The 20,910-nt window shown below is 44.2% G+C and overlaps 1 protein-coding gene across 4 annotated transcripts in view; it reads left to right on the forward strand.

Annotated features, from left to right (window-relative positions):
* akt1 (v-akt murine thymoma viral oncogene homolog 1) overlaps positions 1-20,910 on the forward strand; it is a 30,756-nt gene that overhangs the window by 3,677 nt on the left and 6,169 nt on the right. For all 4 annotated transcript variants that reach the window (XM_034114361.1, XM_034115159.1, XM_034116571.1 and 1 more), the window contains exons 2-9: positions 1,282-1,467; positions 14,679-14,807; positions 17,236-17,347; positions 17,642-17,768; positions 18,312-18,443; positions 18,578-18,643; positions 19,200-19,268; positions 19,385-19,510. In XM_034114361.1, coding sequence (XP_033970252.1) covers positions 1,422-1,467; positions 14,679-14,807; positions 17,236-17,347; positions 17,642-17,768; positions 18,312-18,443; positions 18,578-18,643; positions 19,200-19,268; positions 19,385-19,510 — 807 coding nt within the window. In that variant the 5' untranslated portion in view covers positions 1,282-1,421. The remainder of the gene's footprint in view (positions 1-1,281; positions 1,468-14,678; positions 14,808-17,235; positions 17,348-17,641; positions 17,769-18,311; positions 18,444-18,577; positions 18,644-19,199; positions 19,269-19,384; positions 19,511-20,910) is intronic.

Consider the following 20,910-nt stretch of genomic DNA (forward strand, 5'->3'; position numbering starts at 1 on the left):
TCCTATCTGGACTAATTTACATTTCTGTACTGCTTCAACCACAGGTCAGGTGCAAACAAACTAAACAACACTCATAGATTTATTGAACCTTTATCTCACAACATGGCTATTTTATTGATTCAATAGCCACTGAATCTTTTGATCTCAGTTGTGTTGACTTCACAAAAAAGTGTAAAAAAAACAGCTTACAGTAAACAAAACCATCTCATTTCAAAGTAAAATTAGTAGCTGTGGTGGAGTTGTGGATCATATGTTTTGCATCCTTCAGCATGTGATATGACATTTGAATCTTAAGTGTGTTGTTGGGCTTTAAACAAACACATCAGGTTGGATAATGTCACACTGATTAAGCAATTTTCTGATTTAGTACTCTACTGCAAGACATAAAATCTATAATTGATTTAACATTTATTTCACAGTATCTATATCTAGATTACTTCAGTTACAAAATAATTTAAATGAGTACATAACAAGTAATGGGAGATGTGAAAAAAATGTATTTTATTTTTTAATATTTATTGACTGTCGTTGAGTACTTTAATTTCTCTGGTTGTTTCTGTTTTATTTGGTGATAACTATTCAAAGTGAACAAAAATGTTTATTAAAGAAATGTTCATAAGGCCCCTTCCATATTCATGCTGACTTTTTTTGTGGTAGGCAACGGAGCACAGGGACTGCACTGTTGTATGTTTTTTAGCCAAAATGCTAATCTGCAAGTGGGATAATAATCCCTGCTATCCCCCTCGGAAATTCACATCCTACAGTATGCTCGGCAAAAACTAAATCATAATACTCCTCAAACTGTTTAACAAGAGAGCCTTTAGATCTTTTGGACAATCATTTTGGTATACCATGGGCTAAACCATCAAGGTCAACTGTTTACGCAACTTCAAAATAAGTTTGAAAACCCTTCATTCAGTCAGCCTGGGTTCAGAATTGTTTCATGCTATTATTTTCTGACTCACTGTTGAAAAAAAAAAAAAGGGAATATTTGTGTGAGAACAGCATGGAATTTTCCAGTAGGGGGGAGACTTCATTGTGAATGCCAAAAACCATACACAGATATTTGAACCTTGCAATGTTGCAGGTTCCACGTGAGAAAGGGACTGTGCTGTGCTTTTAGCATATCTTCCCTAACTGGGTCATAAAACACAAGGATCCTCTCAAACTCATTGCCTCTCTTCTACTATGTTGACCTGAGGGTTAATATTCAGACGACAGAAAAAAACGTTCACCTCGAAATGCGGCTCGTTTTTACTCTTTTTTTTTTTTGACTAATAGGTAACCACCATTGAGAAGGCGGCTGTAAACCCCAGGACCTCGTCTCCAGGCTCCAGCAAAGAGCCCTGTGAAGAAAACTTGGGAAACAAAGCTGTGTCTCTCCCTGTGGGAAACCTGGATCCTCCACCCTGCCCACCAACATGACCAATGTGGTGATTGTCAAGGAGGGATGGCTGCATAAAAGAGGTAAATGCACAGATACATCTATTCTTTGACTTTCATTTAATATCACTTTGTATGGCACCTCAAATGTGTTTGTTACCAGAATTAAATAAGAACATTTACCTAATTATCTATGGGCTATGGTTTCTTTTCAGTTCAAAAAGATATTGTATAGTCACCATCACCTCATGTACAAAACCAACTGTGCAACCTTGCAGCTTAACCAAGCCGGCAAAGAACACAAACTATGCAAAGACCATCAAATATGTTAGTTATGCACATTAAAAAAAATCCCTTGTTGATACATGTTAATGCATTAAAACGGCTTTCATGGAATACATGCACATGGCAGTTTCCCTGTACTCATAAACGTCTTACGCAGCGTCCACACGGCGGCGTGCGTTGAAGCTTGACCAACAACCAATCACATGAATCTCCCGCCCCGGACATACAAGCACGCGGTTTGATTGGCTAGAGCTTATACTGGCATATGATTTGATTGGCTGACGCTTCCGTCGAAGCTTCAAAAGTTGAACATTGCTCAACTTTTGAAGCGAAGCGACGCTCCCACAATGCAGTTCGGCAAAGTGTGACGTCACCCCATTCAAAGTGAATGGGCAGAAGCGTTGAAGCTTCAACGCACGCCGCCGTGTGGACGGGCCGTCAGTGTGTTGGGGCATAAATGGTGTAGTTTTTGAACAATTAGATTTTTTCCCTAATGGTTAAAATATCACAAATCACATTACCTTCATTCTAGATTTGCAAGAGTTTAATGTAGTACACTATTCGCAGATGCATTATCTGAGTTCTTCAGTGCTGAACCAATGACATTGGTGCAAGGTGATTGATCACTGGGTGACTTTATTTAAACAGGCTGTAATCCAGATCTACTGTACAGAGCCTTCCAGTGGCTGAGGCCCCAGCGGGCCCCCTTTACTCTGACAGTGCTGTGTGGTGTGGCACGGCTCTGTGTCGGTCGTGAGTCCTGTTGTTTGGACGAAGAGGCATTCCTCGCATACCTGCTGGCTTTGAGCAGCTTTATGTGTGCATACTCTCTCTGCCTTCAAACTGCAGCCGCCTCACAGAGCCTGCTCCACCACCACCAGGGGCAAAATAGGATAAGGAACTTCTCCAAAACCACTGAAGGCTCCTGGGCCCAGTGCCAAAGAACCAGGCTTTTACTGGAAAAGGGGAAACCAAGACTCTGACTCAGGGGATAGGGTGATGGTGGCAGGTCACTCGGAGAGTTCCTGGGACTCTTGGGTGGGGGGGAACAGTGTGCTGCTGTGGTGATTTAGCCCACACTCCCCCTCCTCAAGGCTTGGGCTAAGAGCAGAACAGGCTGCTGTTTTAGGAAAGGGTCAGCCTGGTTCGGCTCAGTTGGTCTCAGTCAGACACACCCTGGTGCGTCCAGAGAGGGAAATGTTAGGCGCTTTTAGTGTTTCTCTTAGAATATCAATGTTTACAAAAAATAGTTCTTCAAGTTAGATTTTTTAAATCCAAACCACAATCTATTGTAGCTCATATTTGGTGTCTCGATGCTTTAGGTGCAGGTTGTGTTTTTGAGTCTATCTGTAGGAATAAACAACAACAAGAAAGTTCCTTCTTTGGAAGGGAACATGTACATTTACTTTAGCTAGGCATGACCGATAAAGGTGTCGTGTCATTCATTTTGTACATTTGTATACTCTTTCCGGGTTTTAGTTCCTTTTTCTTCATATTATTATTTGTGCAACAGAAAACTGGCACAGGTAAATCTTTCCAAACATTCATCAGTGCTGATAAGAATGGGAGATGTGAAATGAGGAGCTACACACACACACACACACACACACACACACACACACACACACACACACACACACACACACACACACACACACACACAGTTGTAGCCGTGACACCCTTCAGGTAGTTACACACACATGAACACACTAAACAAACAACCCTTCAGGAATAGTGAGCTGGCATGCTGTCGCAGCCCAGCAGCTGTGTCCTGTGAAATGTCACCCAGAGCCTCTGTGTTTTGATTGGAGGGCGTCCACCTGCCTCCTTGACAGGAAGGCTTTTAGTGTCGCGTCACTGTCACGTAGTCTTTGCCCCAGAGCCACGGCACAGAAGGTGAACCTGCAGTAGCCCCCTGTCTCTCTGTCCATCACCTCAACCCCCACCTAGCCGCTATCATCCCAGTTTGCACCTTGAGTGGAGCTTTTTTGTGCGGTGGCGCCACCCAAGTGACTCACAACTCCATGTGGGCGTAATAATAAACGGCTTATACCGCTTCCAAGTGTGTTCAGCATGCTCATTACTCCCATGTGTGCACTCAAAACATCAATTTAATGTTTTACAAAAGATAGCCCTCCATATTTGCCGCAGCATTTTGTGTGTGTTCCATAGACACGCTCAAACCACATTGGTGTAAGAGGAGATACAGTTAACGTGTTTTCTTACAGTAACTCCTATTAAATGAAGCTACATGATCAATGGATTTCATACTGGGCCAGTCACATGCACAGAGCACGTCAGCTGAACATGTCACTCAGTCTCGCTCTTTGGGTCCTGTCTGATTAGTCGTGGTCAGCGTGTGTGTGTGTTAACCGTGTGGAGGCTCCTGATTGGGAGTAGAGCGAGCATTGTGCCATAGTGTTAACCCCCCCGGTAGAGCTAATCTCTCATGAGAGCTGCAGAATCTCAGCCTTGGAGTGCTCTGTGCTCACTCGGTGAAATGATCTCATTCTGAAGGACACACCTTCATACTTTCTCCTTAAGCCTTGTGGACGCTGTGCAGGATGTGTTGTTGTGACTGTCCTGGTTGTCTGTTTTAGAAGGACACTTTTGGAATGCAAGACAAAGCAGCTGTAGGATGGGAGGAGTGTGTACTTATGCCTGGACATGCATATGCAAATGAGTATGAATATATGGACAGTGTGAAGCATATTTATTCAGAAGGTATACTGCAAGCAGGACGTTACCCCGGTGCCCTTATGCTCCGACCGCATCCCAAGTACAGGCTTTCGAAAACACTGTAACTTTGTTGTTACTATCATAACCAGTTGTTATGCGTCCCCAAATGGTATTTCTCTTGTAGGTTCTTCACAGAGTGCACCCACACACTTTGAATGTGCCTACGGCCTCTAGCGGCCACAGAGACCAAGCAGCATGTTATTTCTTTTTGCAAGTGTGTTTTTCCAAAGTTTCCATCAAAGCAGAGCATCATCAGACATCAAAGAGGCAGATTGTGGGTTCCCTAGTTTCCAGGGAAGTGCTGCGGCCAAGAACCCAGTGAAGCTCAACAGAACAGCGCTCGCTTGTCCTCTTCTCTTCCCTGGCCCTTGTTTGTTTGACTCATTTGCTCTCTGACAAGTATAAAGAGCCGGCCCCTTCGTTAGGCTAACGAAGGCCACAACAACTGTTGGATTTGGGTAGCACGCTCAGCTGGCTCCGGCTCAGGGGAGGGAGGGGAGGCAGAGGGCACACCAGTAGAGATAACGGGGGAAACATAAAGGGAGAGAGAGGGAGACAGAAGTTGAGCAGCATCTTTGTGATGTTCCCAGAGCATTGCTCAGTGACCCGAGCGGCCTCAGGAGAGCGATGGATGTTGTGTGTGTGACATGCCACAGAGACCCTCTCGCCGTTCAGTTCGGAGCTCATCAGCTGATTGGCTCCTATGCTGGTCATGCGGCTGAAGGACACCCATGAGCTGCTCCTCCAAGCGAGACCTTGTTGGTGGTCCAGCAAAGTGCATGAGACTCAGAGTGGGACTGAGAGAGAGGGGGGGGGGGGTGGAAAGCATGCATGACTTTTGTGAAACACCAGACACAGTAGTCTGTGTAGATGAAAACAGTTTTTCATCTTTGATATCTGTGCGTTGTGCATCTGGAGAACAGGCATGGGACATTTCAGCCAGCGCTTTCCACATTTGTTTGAGTTTCCTCTCTGTGTTAGTGATGTCAGTAAGGGAATGTGGTGTTTCCTGCACAGTGAAATGCTCTTCAAAGGAGCAGCCCCACCTGATTAAGAACGTCTCATGATGCTGCAATGCTGACGGACTCAGGACTTTGACCGGCTGCCAGCTCTGCTGCTGGGCTCGCCCTGGCTCCTACACATCCCCTCATTATGGCTGTCATGGGCCACACACTGCTGCATCACACACACACACTAACACCCACATTACGTACTGCAGAACTCAAGCTTATCCAATTTGCAAATATTTTCACCTATTTTGTGGGGCTTTTAAACACAGCAAACACGTTTCAAGTCCTCTCTAAGTGGTCCAAAAAGGTTTGTCATATTGCAGCTTTTTGATAATGTCATGGCATCAATGCTACTTTTATCAAATACACAATGATGCGGTGCTTTACTACTCAATTTGAGCAATGCGATTGCATTATAGTTAAAAAGGTTTTACTCATTATTAAACTTTTGTATATCTCCATTTGTTGTAAGTACAAATAGAGAAATGCTTCTGTCTTCTGAACACTGTCACTGATAGACAACCACTAAACATTAGATAACTGATTAAGTGTCTACAGAAAGCTTCTACCTACTTAAGAAACTCCATTTAGCCGACGTTTCATCAGAGTACGCGTTTATTTATTATTCTCATTTTAACACTTCAAAAGTTTTTATTATAAGATATACAAAACTGAAAAAGAACATTTTTAATTCTCTCTTTGCATCTAGATATATAGTGAACACTGACCAATATTTAACATCTGAACATCATTTAAAAGAGTTCAGATAAAGGCATGATAGTAAAGATTTAACAGTCTTTTTCTTTAAAATGCTTGGTTATTCCCTAATGTTTTTTGTATCATTGCACTTGCCTCTTAAAATAAATATTAAATAAACACTCAAGAAAGGGCAATGTGTGTAGGGATTGTTTTTCAGGGGGAAAACTGAGTAAACTGAGGGGTGTAATTATGTGACGACATGTCATTTAATGGTTTTACTTATTTAGAAATCATAACTTTAAAAAAATAAACTTAACAACAGATATCTCCAACTTTAAACTTTAAATACTCAGGCGGTTGATCACCAGCAGTGGAGGATGAAGTGCCAGGCCGGTGTCAGAGTGGATACCCTGTGGGCGGAGTCCAGCGGCAGAGGGTCTCACACCGGGGAGCCAGCGCTCTGGCCGGGTGTCTGGCCGTCAGCGCGGACCCCCGGCTCTGGGTAATGGGAAGCAGTCTTCCTGCTAAATGTGGTGGAGAGAAGTAAATTACTGGGGTGCAGCTGTCGGCACACAGGCTGGCTGCCATGGTGGGGGGACCAGGAGGCTTGGGGGCGGGGGGGGGGGGGCACCTCCAAACCCGCTGTGTGCTTACTTTGCTGTGCAGAGTCCGCCTGCTCGCCACAACTGTGCTGCTCGGCAGCGCACTCCATCTCCATTACCCTCTTCCCCTTTCTGTCTCTGTCCTTTCCTCCCCTCTGTCCTCCCTCTTGTTCTCTTCCTTTCTTACACCCACATTCTTCCTCTTCTCCTTGTCTCTTTTAACTCCCCTCTTTTCTCTCTGCCCCTGTCTAACCCCCCAACCGGCTCACCCCCTTCTTGGTCCTCCCTTACTTCCAGCGCACACTCCTCACCCACAGCCCCACCATCCTGTTGCTAGGATAATGACCCTGCTGACAACTCAGACCCATGGCGGAAGCGGCTATGGACCAGCGAAAAAGCTCCCAGTCTCCGACATCAATCACACCACTGGCACCTCTCTCCAGTTTGGGGAGGGTAGGGGAGACGTGGAGATAAAGGGGATGCTCAGCTGTCTCCACACTAAGGCTTGACTGTATGCTCAGATATGCCCATATATCCTCCACATCAGCTTATTGTGATACTTGGAGAATACAATAGTTATTCAGAGGCCATTAAAAAAAAAGGTTTATCATTCTTTTAGAAGGAAGTTGACAGTTGTTCACAGCTGGATACTACCTGGATCCTCTGGAGCATCCCTGGTTATCCGGGGGGTGTTTGATCTTCCACTGGTCATTGAGAGTTCATTGGCAGTAATTTGCTCTAAATGATGTGTGTTTATTTGTTTGCCGTGCAGTAACCCAGTTAACTAATCCATGGACTGCTTGTTTACCCAGGGAGAGGGGGCAAATCTCAGCCCCAGTGTGGCAGGGGGGAACTTCCCACAGTGTCTCTATGGTAATCAGCAGGTGTCACTCACCACGGAGAAGAAGTGAGGGCTTTCTTACGAGCGTGAGAAAGAGGGGCAGCCTCCATCGCACCCCCCACCCCCATCCTTCATGCTTTTTTTTCCTGTTGGGGTAGCAGCGGCAACCGCGGTGACAGAGAGAAAGAGAGAGGGATAAGGGGACGAGACAGAGAGGGCCACATTGGAGGCCAGGGTGGCCCTTCCCCGCAACCTGTTGATGCTGCTGCCAAAGCCCTGGCAATGGAGTCCCCCATCCAGCTGCATGGGAGAGTGAGGGGCCAACAAAAGAGGTTTCGAGAGGAGGGGGATGTCAGGAAGACATAAAGAGAAGGGGGGGGAAATGTGGGAGGCCAAACTCCTGGACAGTTTGGGATGGCATGTGAGCCTGGTGCTGCCTTATATGGTCATAGCAAGAGGGGCAAATGGGTAGATGGGTGTCCAGGCTGCACGAGGAGACCAGCTCGGAGCTCTGCGGATGGTGTGGGGCGGAGTTATCTGGTTGCCGGGGCTCAGTGGTGACCCCTGCATCAGGGAGCCCCCTCTCCTCTGGAGCAGGCGGCCCGTGGCTCATTGAGATGCAGGGCACAGGGTGGCAGGCCGCAGCTGCAGCCTACAGGCACAACCCGGCAGAAAAGGGCCGAAGGGATGGCGGGGGCGGCTGAGGAAAAACCAACAAAAGGCGCAGCCCGCTTCCCCCCTCCTCCCTCGCTTTGGAGTTCTAATTCCCTAATCCTCAACCTCCGCCTACCCCCCCCTTCTCATCCGATTCTCACCACTCAAACACATACACATTCACAGTTCATGCAGTTACCACTGGCTCTCTTCCTCCCATCCCCAAGCCATGAATGGCCAGACGGGGACAAAACCCAACAGCAGCCCCCTCAGGAAGTCCAACCACTGGGTGTGGGCACTGAGGAGCATTTTGTCCGACCCTCTCTCTCTCTCTGTCTGTGTGTGTCTTGTGTGTGTGTGTGTGTGTGTGTGTGTGTGTGTGTGTGTGTGTGTGTGTGTGTGTGTGTGTGTGTGTGTGTGTGTGTGTGTGTGTGTGTGTGTGTGTGTGTGTGTGTGTGTGTGTGTGTGTGTGTGTGTGTGTGTGTGTGTGTGATGTGTGTGTGTGTGTGTGTGTGTGTGTGTGTGTGTGTGTTGTGTGTGTGTGTGTGTGTGTGTGTGTGTGTGTGTGTGTGTGTGTGTGTGTGTGTGTGGTGTGTGTGTGTGTGTGTGTGTGTGTGTGTGTGTGTGTGTGTGTGTGTGTGTGTGTGTGTGTGTGTGTGTGTGTGTGTGTGTGTGTGTGTGTGTGTGTGTGTGTGTGTGTGTGTGTGTGTGTGTGTGTGTTAAAAAACCTTCCAAAGTAATGGAGAGCAGGGGAGAGAAGCGGATGACGTGCAACAGAGCTGTTAGTTTTGGACACATTGTTAGAACACTGCGGCCTCTCCTTTTGGGGGCCGCACGATGAATGCTGCATGATGTGTCTTATTAAAAGCCAACAAGCCACAGCAGCTGGGACTTCAACATTCCTGTCAGTGTCACTTAGAGACGGCAGACCAGGACGCTCCTCGGAAACAGCCACTAACCCCTGTCACTCTTTCTCTCCCCCTTCTGTCTAAAGCCTTCCACATGTTTTCCTTTTATTTATTGACCCCTGAATGAGCCTGCCTGGCCATCCCTTACTGTTAAGGCCTCTCAAAAGCAAAGTTGACTTGCAAATGTCTACGGAGCTGCAAGAAACCATGAATTATAATCCCAGTGAGTGCGTTTTCCTTGCAGATCCTCAAATCAGGGGAAACTCTTTTAAATGTGTTCAGTTGCAACCAATCTTGTGATTATTTCAACATCTGGAATATAATGATTCACTATGGTTAGATTTTAAAAGATGTTTATGAGATGTCCTTGCTTTCAAGGTAAACTATGTAGGGGTCATTTTTCAGCTCACAAACTAAAATGCATAGACGCATGCATAAGCCTCGAATACGATGCTCCACCATCTACAGCTGTGGCCCTACCTTGTTGCGTGTGTGTGTTTGGTGTATAGAGGGTGTGGCGGTGGCAGGCTGGAGCTGTCCACACACGAGGCCATGCAGCAGTTGGCAAATAAAGATGAATTCTGTTGTGTTTGGCAGCGGTTCTCCGTTCATTATTTTCCACTTTGCCCAGCGCGCATCCCAGACCTCAGCAGCTGCTTGTCATGTAAAGACACTCTATCAGGCCCTGACAGCTCCTCCCATGCACACACACACGTACGCATGGCTCATACACACTTCACTTGAGCTCACCCCCCTCACTCACAGTCCTACATATGTGGGGAACATATGTAGTGATCTGTCTCACTACCACTCCGCTCAGCACAACTCTTTGCACACTGCGTAGCTTTCTCATCCCCTCTAGTTCTCTCATCTTTCATCTGGTGTCAAAAACCCTTCCCCTAATTTGGCGGAGTTCAGCCACATGTCTGCTGTCACACTTGACTTTTATTACCACTTCATTTAGTGGATTTCCTCACATTAAAGTGTGTCTCAGTTACAGTGAGACCTTACACATGAAGAAGGTTGATCTTATCTAGGTTGTGGTCAGTCTGTCTGTTGGCCAGTTTCCTGTTTTGGAGAACATGTTGACATCAAAAGGGTTTAGTTTACATCAGTGATGAAGAGCTGACTTAAAAGCAGAAGGCTCTCCTGTGTTGTTACGAGGTCCATTGTCTTCTGTCTGCGCCGTGTCTCTCACTGTACACAGGATGTAATCTGCAGAGCATTGAGGTCAAGTCATTTTGAGTATTGACAGCAGATTGGTCTTTAATTAATATGTTGGTGTATATTACAGAATATAACAGTGTTTCCACATTTACTCTCCCAACAGCTGTCAGTTTCACTTTCTCGTCATGTCGGCACTGAACAAAGGCCACAGTGTGGAAAGTAGAACTGAATTAAAGTAGAAGGGGAAATGGGTGTAAATAGGAAGCTGACAAGGGTCATCTTTGTTGTTTATGCTCTGAGGGCAGACTGTTTGCGGGGGGTGTTGCGTTGCAGAGTGGTGGAGTCACACGCACAGACACACACAAACAGCCGGATATAGCCGCTTCCACTGTTGTCATGTGACACAATTTGTGGTCACAGACGACGAAGTTGCCGTGTCCTCCTGTCTAGAAAGAGCCTGTGCTAAGTAAGGGTGTGCAATGCAGATGTGGAGGTACTTCACATCTCTGTGACCATCTTTGAAACATGTGTGTAGAAAAAGATAACAAAAGTCTCACACAAGTCATTTATTTACATCCACCTGAGAAAAGTGTGATTTGCATTATCATATTGGCTGTTTTCTTAATCCCATGAAGGGATATGATCTGGAGTTTTACATTCCTTGCACCACAAGCTTGATGATCTTTTCTTTGTTTTGTGTTGCCTTTCCCCAGTGACCATGCAGACTTGTCATAATGTCCTAAATATTGCAGTAAGTTGTTTAGAGACTCTAGTGACTGAGAATGGTAAGCTGACATTGTCATCTTTCCCGACACCCATGTGACCGAGGCCACCTCAGTGTGGGAGAATGTGGAGCTGACACACACCGTGCCATGCGCTGCTGCGTCACGTATGACCACCCATGCTACTTCTGGTGGGTGCTGTGCGTCACTGAAGCTGGCAGGAGAAGCTCAGAGCCTTCCAAACTGGATGTTGTTGTAATCTGTTAAATACAAATACCTTTCGCTGCTCACTCACGGAGCGGTGTACACAGACAAATGTATTTGCACACAAGCACATGAATGCGTACACATAAACACCTGTCTCTGCCCATCAGGATCCGAATGCTATAAGGTCATCACTCAGCTGGAAGTGGTTTGCTGCATTCCTGCTGCCAAACCAAAAACTTCTAAACTAAAAGTCCCAACATTGAGATGTACCTTCGTCTGGTGTCAGGTAGGGGTCTCATTATGCTGCCTCTGCATTGTGCACATGCTGTCCTCACTGTGGGCTGGCATGGACTATGGCTGGGGGATATGGGTCAGCCAAAACTGACCACAGAACAGGGCGCCAGCTGGGGCCCATCTGAGGCAAACATGGATCGGTGCTGAAGGCTCAGGGGACTTTCTGGCCACAAATTATTTCTATGTTGATCTGGCTATTGGTTTACCTCGCAGATGATACTAACATGGCTACGTGCAATCTTAAATTGCACCTCTTCTGCGCTTTGAATATTTAGATTTTATGCTGAAGTAAGGTAGTCTGTTTCTCCTGAAGGACTGTGATAGATAACACTCTGCAGGAGGATTCTCTGGAGACCTGCGTGCATGCGTGGGTGACTGATGTGGAAGTTGATTGGTGAGGCCTGCAGTTTAAAACAGACAAACGACCCTGTAATTGTGTCGCATTCAAACAGACACGAGTGAAATCCATCACCGAACAGACTTTTGCCGGTGTGTATTCTAATTAGGACGATACATGTAGTAAGAGTGGCTTTATTGGGAGGCGGCAAGAATGGCAACCTGAAGTAAAGCTAATTTCTAAATGAGCTGTGTTTGCCGTGAAAACGCCTACTCTGCAGAAACAAGATAAAAAAAACTTCTCCTATGCCATGATGAAAAATGTAATAATAACATATGGGACATCTGCTGTGGATTTAACACGTAAAGTACGTTGTGCTCTGGGGCAGATGTTTTCCTCGGCTGTGGTGATTGCCGCCACCAACTTGCCAGCGGCAGTAAATCAGGTGTTTTTACACATGGATGTTTGTTTTGGGGTTGATGGTGTGATGCTCTGCTGGAAGTTGCCTGCTTTACAAGGCTTCATCCTGCTGTATGTGGTCGACTAGAATGACTGTGCTCTTCTAAAGCGTGCTTTCCCTTTCCTCTACACCTTTTACGCTGACAGAGAAAAGCCATTTGGAAAATGTCCAATTAATGGTTGCAAGGGGTCCTAAAGAGTACGGTGAAATTCTAAGGGGAGTTCAGCTTGGGTATTCTTGAATTTAAGAACATTATTAATATTAAAATGTAGATTTTACTATTAAAGTGAATGTATTTTTGTTTTATTCCGAGTGAAATACACGGTACCTGTTTAAGTGAACAGTATATCCACTTGGAACTGCTTGTCATTGATTTGTAACCTATACTGCATTCAGCCGATCATTTGCCAGAATCCAATTAAACGGTGTTTCCGTATAATGACTACCCTCTGAAAGCACATCCTTCCATCACATGTGCATCTCATAGTACTGGACTGTCTGAGCTGAAGGACTGATTGATTATATTCATGTATTTATTTGGCAGATTAAATTAATGTTGTCTTCCTATGATATGGTAAAACGTGTGTTTCTATCTGCATACAGGCCTGAGCGAATAATCCCCATATTTCTATTTTACTCCCGTTATTCCCCATAAATTCACCATCGATCGCCATGGAAAGTTCCAACTTGAATATTTGCAGAATTTTGCAACCCTAGCCCTATTAGAGTTTGCCGCTCATGTCATCACTTTCTACTTTTTTTAAGAGATAGTCCATCATTTTGAGGTGTCAAAAGTGGCAACTCTTGAAAGTGATGTTCAGCCGGTGTTGTGACTTGTTGTCTTTTCCTTTTAGATATTTTCTAAGGATGTACACTAATCAGAGGAGACACTTTAGGCTGCTGTTTTGATCTGTACCATCTCACACATGATATGTCATCATGTGTGGCTTTGAAGGAGGGTAACAGAAGCTCATATTGACAGATCTCCTACCTCTCCCTTACAGACACACACACTTCTGTGTTAGAGGAAATGGGGCAATTAAGGACAGCTTGCTACGGCTCTGCATGGGGTTAATATGCGGCTCCGTAATTAAAAATAAATTACACTTTTCCTGTATAAATATTCAACTCCCTCTCCACTTTGTGCCACTGCCTTGTTATAGTATGTAAGCTATTTTTTTCCCCCGTCTGCACAACATCTGGCACGACATTTCCTGAAGCATCACCGGAATAAATTGAGTTTTGTCTGCCTACCAGAGATTCATTTGTGTGATGCTAGTGTGTCTAAGTGAATGGGATGCACATGCATGGCTTGAGGTTATGGGTGTTGTCCAAAAAATTGAAATTGTGGAAAGTTTTATTTGAAAATCAAATGGAGGCTTTGTGGATGCTTGTGTTACAAAATGATTGATAGGGAAGAGACAGTGGTTGAGAGTGGTTGTGGTCTATAACGATTAACTAAAATTCATCCCTAAAAAATTATAAACGGAAAGGGGAATTTCACAGACTGTCGTTTTTACATGTTTTAGGGAGTACTGCTTGATATTCTATGGAAATAGTTCTGTAAAAACGTTGGGACCGCGTCAAAAGTCTATTTGAGGCGGTGTTTGTTAGGGCTACAAGTAAAAACACCCACATTTCCAACTGATCTGTTGAAAGTCAACTTGCATTTTGGGTAAATTAGGTCCAAAGTTTTGACAATAAAGAACAATGTGTGGAATACAAAGATGTCCCTGGGTGTGGTGTATTTGATTTTGATACTTGTTTCAAACTTTCCTTCTTGTTTTAAACTTGCCATCTAAAGGCCAACAGTGTTCTGGGAGTACAGTGCTAAATCAGTGGAGCACTCCTAAGGGTACAAGACAATAACTGGGAGGTTCTTCTTTTGTCTCAGGTTGACTAATTAGACTTTTTTAACAAGTCAAAACACCCATATTTTACCGTGCCAGTTAAAGGAAATGATCGGAGGATAGAGCACGTTTTTGGACCGTTTAAATGTTCCCTGAGAGAGTCTACATTGCAAGTTATCGCTGTAAAGGGGACAGACAGGGCTGAGGAAAGGGTCCTGACTCCTACTCAAACCACCATTTGTCCTGCAGCTGACCTACACTCAAAGAAAAACGGTGACAAGGTGGTCATTTTTTCAGGGGACACTAGTGAACAGCATAGTAATTACTTCCAGGAAACGGGTTGCACCTCTTTGATTTAAAACAGAAAAAGAAAGGACATCCCTGTGCTGTCATTAATCATGAAACTACAATGTTAACAACATGCGAAAGAATGTGATGTTTCTGAAAAACACTATTGCTTTGTCACACTTGGATTTGATCTCGTCTCTTATAACAATTTCAATCTATTTTTTCATATCAGGAGAATACATCAAGACCTGGAGGCCGAGGTATTTTCTCCTGAAGAGTGATGGTACATTCATTGGCTACAAAGAGCGACCGCAAGATGTTGACCAGCTGGAAACCCCCTTAAATAACTTCTCTGTCGCACGTGAGTATCTGCTTCAGAGAAACCACTGCATTTTTTTCCCTCCGTTTCTTGGCAGCTGGGTTTTACCCTTCTTTTGTTTGCTGCTTTCTTGTTTTTACTTGCATTTTTGTAACATATATGTTTGCATGCTTCTCTATCCAACTCTGAAAAGTAATTATTAACGGAACAAAACACCCCAAATAAATTGTGCCCAAGTGCCTGTGATGTAAAATGAAAGTGAGAAGGAAAAATACGTGTTTACAAGTAAAAGTCCTGCATTCAAAATCTTACTTTAGTAAAAGTACAAAAGTATTGGCATAACATAGTAATACAAAAACTAAAAGTACCTATTTGGCTTAATGTAATTTCAGAAATATATGAGATTACTGGATTATTATTATTATTGATGCATTAATATGTTCATCACAGCTGGTAAAGGTGCAGTTAATTTAATAACTTTATATACTGCTTCTTGATATCTTAAACTATAATTATGTATCATAGTTTATGTATTAGTTTAATTATATTTTGTATAAACCTATCATCTAAATCTGTTAAGTAACTAATCTTGGCAAATAAATGCAGTAAAGTCAAAAGTAAAATATTAGCTTCTAAAATGTAGTGGAGTAGAATTATAAAGTAGCATAAAATGGAATAAAAAGAAGTACCTCAAAATCACACTGAAGTATAGTACTCGAGTAAATGTACTTCAATACATTACACCACTCCTTGGTTGTGAACAGAGACATTAGCACGTTAGGCTGTATGATGTTAACGGCTTCACTGCAACTTTCTTTCAATTGGGGTGTCGCTCCAGGGCAAACCAAGCGAGCGTGTGTGCAAGATGTCTGACTCCTGACGTTAATACATCAGATGCCATTCCTCCTCTCTGTGTGTGTCTCTCACAAATCCTTAGTTTTTATAAAAACGGCGACAAAAAAGAAAAAATGCCCAGAGCAGCCGAGCCCTCTCCATCTTCACATCGGAGAAAGTTGCTGTGATAAGCTGAGCAGATGACTGAACACAGCAATTAGACAGCATACTGTTTGTTTAACTAAATGTTTCCTCCCCGACACTCTTGAGTTATCATGGCTATTAGCCGCCTGATTTTGAGTATTTATCTGGGCGCCGCTCTGAGGCTCTGTCTCCATCAGCGGTAGCTTTGTTTTTTGTCACCACGGCGACCCAGCCACAGAGGACACATGGTGCGGCGCTGCTGACGGGGCTGCTGCAGCTGGATTACATACTCAGCCTGATGGAGCCATGTTGGATCTCAGTGGTGGTCCACTCCCCTGTCCTCCATCTATCAGACAGAGGCCATTTTGTGTCACGTTTTGACATATTTGCTGACATGTTTCATTTGGGAACAGATGTTAATGTGAAGGAGGTGCAGATGGAAATCTTAGAATTCAGTTATTAGACTGTTGTGAGTAATTGTTTTGCAAACCGCTTACAAGACAATAATTTGCCTAAAAAGTGAGATAATTGAGCGAAACGGAGGGAAAGTATGTGTTGAGCTGCTTTTTTAAGAAATCGTTGGCAAGTTATGAAAGATTTGTCTGTTCAAACATGACATCAGTTTCTGATTTCAGCTTCCCTTTTTATTTTGTTCAGGTTAAAATTATATTCTTTGGTTTCTGCAATGTTTGGAGAGCACAAGAACTTGAACGCAAGAAGTCACCATTTTCAGGGTTTTCTATAATATAGACAAACAAACCATCAATTAAACAGGAAAATAAATGGCAGATGAATCAATAATGAAAATAGTTGTATATACACTTATAGTCCAAACAAAAAACACAGAATCATTTAAAAAAATTAAAAAAGTGTACTATCGCAGAATTGTTCTAGAACTTTAATGTATTCATTCTGGGTTTGCTCCATCAAAGCCTAAACTATAGCAAAAAGGCTGGGCGATATGGAAAAAATCAACGAATTATTTTGGATCTAATAGATCAATAACAGTGTAAAATATGAAAGGGTTACATATTAGTACATTTACAAAATATTTACACAATGTGATTTTTGATAACTCATTCATCAGTTATATTAATTTAATGACTAACTAAGGCATATAACAGAGAGTGTCTGGTAAGTTTAGAACATGACATCACTTTACTGTAATGCAGCGTTTATCACCAGGGAAAGACTACACTAATGCAATGATTACAAAATCCAAAATGATATCTGATCTTGTTTAATGATTTTTACCAAGCATCGATGTTATGCCCAGCCTTATTGGCAAACGTTTTGTTTTAAAGGGGCTGACAAGTTAAGGATCGAAGTTGTTTCCCTCCACCAAAGTGCACCTGTTCTTCTCCAAATTGAGCGACAGTGTGTGTTAGGGTGGCGATAAAGATAAATGGCTATAACTGTGGGTCTGTCTCTCCTCTGCTCCCCTCCACACCGGCCCTCCTCCCCGGCTCCCTCCCTCCCTGTCTGCGGTCAGAGTGCCAGCTGATGAAGACGGAACGGCCCAAGCCCAACACATTCATCATCCGCTGCCTGCAGTGGACCACTGTCATCGAGCGCACCTTCCACGTGGAGACCCCCGAGGAGAGGCAAGCGAGAAGCACACATCTCTCCGCTCACCAAGCAGTAAAACACAAATCATTTACATGCAGAGAACTGGCCCCTGTTGCTAGAAAACAGTTTAACGGCTTTGTTTTTCTAACATCTAGAAGCAAACCAACACATTTAATCATTATTATGCTCTCTCACAAGGTTCCCTGGCTATTGGCAGGACTCACAGTTACCTTCCTGTTGATAAGAAGACAATGACATGATTGGGCTGCTTGGCTTGCATGATGGTAAATGGGCTGATGTTATCTTTCTGCTGCCTGTTTGTCCCTCAGGGAAGAATGGACTAAAGCCATCCAAGCAGTGGCTGAAGGCCTCCAGAAACAAGAGGAGGAGATGATAGACCTCTCTCCGGACCCCATGGACATGGAGGTCTACCTGACCAAACCCAGACAGAAAGTGGTACGGCCCGTTTGACCCTGCTGTGTAGCTCTGCTGTCCCCACATAGAAACACATCAGTTTCTATTAACATGAATTCAACCCACTTGTATTCCTCCCCACCCCGCTGGTATCCCAAGATGACCGTTACTCTTCCACGAACTCTGCCTTATTTGTACTTCAGCCCACTTTCCTCCGCCTCTCCCCAGCTTCTTTTTTACTTTCCTAACATCAGCCATGGGTGGCTTAGCACCAGATAGTATGTCCACCAGGTTTCACAACCCCCACGTGTGTCATGACATAAAGGTCCGAGGCCACGGGATTGTATGTCCCCCACACAACAATTTTCAACATTCTCCTTAGGGCCAAGGTCAGAGGTTAACTCAGACACAACCACATATAGGCCAAACCATTAGAGAAGGGGAAATTGCACAGTGGGTGAAATCATGCCTGAAATGCTTCCGTGTTGTTGTCAGTGGGACTGTGTGCCCTGGATAGTTAGAGCACGAGTTTGTTAATGCTTCTGTTCGTAACCAAACGCCACTTTCTCTCCTTTGGCTCTCCAGACTATGCACGACTTTGAATACCTCAAACTCCTGGGAAAAGGCACTTTTGGCAAAGTTATCCTGGTAAAGGAGAAGGCCACAGGACGCTACTACGCCATGAAGATCCTGAAGAAGGAGGTGATCGTAGCAAAAGTGAGTGGATGCCAATGAGCAAGTAAAAGAGGAGGACATACACTGGGGGGAGAGCAGTGGAGCAATGACTGATACCTAAATGGTAAGCCATTGTGAGAGTTGCACAAACAGTCTTTGTTGCTTTTTTTTTTCAGGATGAAGTGGCGCACACACTCACAGAGAACAGAGTCCTCCAGAATTCAAAGCATCCGTTCTTGACAGTAAGGAGCCCCTCCATATACCTAAACCAAACCTTATTTTAACTCGCAGAGATCCTCGGGAGCCTCTTCAATCCAACCCAGCAGCATCCTTTCAGATAAAGGGGCAGTTTCAACAGGAATGTTTTGAAGAGTTTTCTTACAAAGGCTGCAGACGAGCCAGGCCTTTTATACCAACACTGAACGTTCCTTTTTTTGTTGTTATCAGTTAACCCTTTTCTGTAAGTCTGAGGTGGGCTGTAGTGAAAGCTCCTCCAATTTGATTTAAGTGTCGGTAGGAGGCAACATATAATGTGATGTGCTCATGCAATGAATGGGATCAATGTTTGCCACACAACAGTTGTTGAAAAGGTTCGACGCACTAAATGCACTATGCTGTAGTTTCTCTCATCCTGTTAGACATTTGAGTTAAAAAAAAAATGTGAATGTAAGGTTCAAAGCTGCAACGTGTGTATTTATGTTAGATGTTACAATCAGCTGTTCAAATGTCAGCTTCCTCTTGACTTTGCTGGAAACATCACCAAGTTCTGCTTTAAGCGTTTTCGTTCTCTGTCTGCAGGGACTGAAATACTCCTTCCAGACACATGACCGCTTGTGCTTCGTCATGGAGTATGCGAACGGCGGCGAGGTAAACCATTTGAGCTATCAGTAAATCTGCACCTGTAGTTTAATCAGAATACGTTTTACTGTTCCTATTTTTCCTGGACTAACCATCTTTCTCTTGTCTTCTCTTCTGTCAATCAGCTTTTCTTCCACCTGTCAAGGGATCGTGTATTCTCAGAGGAGCGGGCGCGATTCTACGGTGCAGAGATTGTGTCGGCGCTGGACTACCTGCATGCTGAGAGAAACGTGGTGTATCGAGATCTTAAGGTAGGTGTGAGACACATCCTCACTCTCTCTCATCCTCGCTGTCAGCCTCTCTTCTGTCTTCCTCTTTCTCCCTCTCCCCTCCTTCCCTTCATTTCTCCCCTGGCAGGATATAAATAGGGTTTGCCTCCATAGAGAGCAGTGGCAGTGGACAGGGCTTATTGATCTGCCTCCCCCAGATCAGTCTACAGACCTCACTGCAGCTGGAGGGAGGCTCAGTCCATACGCTTACTGCAGCTAGACAGAAATAACCACCAGTCCTCTCTGCACACACTGCATCCCGTTATAGCATGCGCACAGCGCTCTCAGTGGGTGATTTGTGTGCCTGATTAATGTCATTTTGTACACTGGCAGCATAGCAGGTTTAGGTAAATGAGAGAAAATGATTTCAAAAGGACGCATTTTTATTTTCTGCATTCAAAAGCTGCAGAAAACTCCTCAGATGGGATCAGAAGTGGATGCTGCAGACTGATAGGACATGTTTGGGTTTAGATGTGCTGTGGGGGGTTATCGGTGTTGCAGTGTGCATTTGTAGCCATGCTACTTCCAGCTGATAAAACTATACCAGCCAGGTCAGCACAGCACAGCACAGCACTCTCTCCCTCCCCCCCCTCTCCCTTGGGTTTATGAGGCAGGCTCCCAGCCTGCTAGGGTTCTCCTGAAAATGCCAGGGTAGCAGGATTGGAGGATGTGCTGACTCTGGCCAGGCGCTGCTGGCCACGTGTGAGCTACAGCTGCCAGGTGACTTTAACTGAGAGAGAGGGAGAGAGGGAGAAGGAAGGGAGACAGAGGGAGACAGAGGGAGGACACACTGATATTAAAAGGCCATGCAGCCTCATGTCATGACACTGCATGATGCACAACCTTACAGCCTTAAGGTCAATCTACCTCTACATGCAATCACCGGCTACATTTCCATCCACCTGTGTTTGAGGGAATTTTTTTTAAATACATGTTTGTGTAGGCATGTTAAAAGAGATAGATTCATTAAATAAACTATTATATTATTTAGTTTCTATAGTTTTTTGAAAATACATTTGTGACATGCTCGCAATCATTGTTTCATGCCGACGCTTAGCTAGAATGCCTTTTTTAAAACGAGGGATAAAAATAAGCAAAAGATATAAACACTACATTGTACACAAGGATTTGGTAATTCATTCATTATTATTTTTTAAAAAAAGGGAGAAAAAGCTAATTATGTACTTTGGTGGTAGGCAGCAACCAAATGTCATCAAAGCTGCTGGTGCTAATTTGTTTATGTCATCTTGCATAAATGTAGCTCATTCATTTATTTTAGATTGAACTTTTTCCAAATGTTCAGGATTTCATGAAATACTTGCACAATTATATGACCGAAACTTCACAAACACAGATGCCTGAATTATTATACATTCAATAAA

The sequence above is a fragment of the Trematomus bernacchii genome, unplaced genomic scaffold (genome assembly GCF_902827165.1).
Source record: "Trematomus bernacchii unplaced genomic scaffold, fTreBer1.1, whole genome shotgun sequence".
Classification (NCBI taxonomy): domain Eukaryota; kingdom Metazoa; phylum Chordata; class Actinopteri; order Perciformes; family Nototheniidae; genus Trematomus; species Trematomus bernacchii.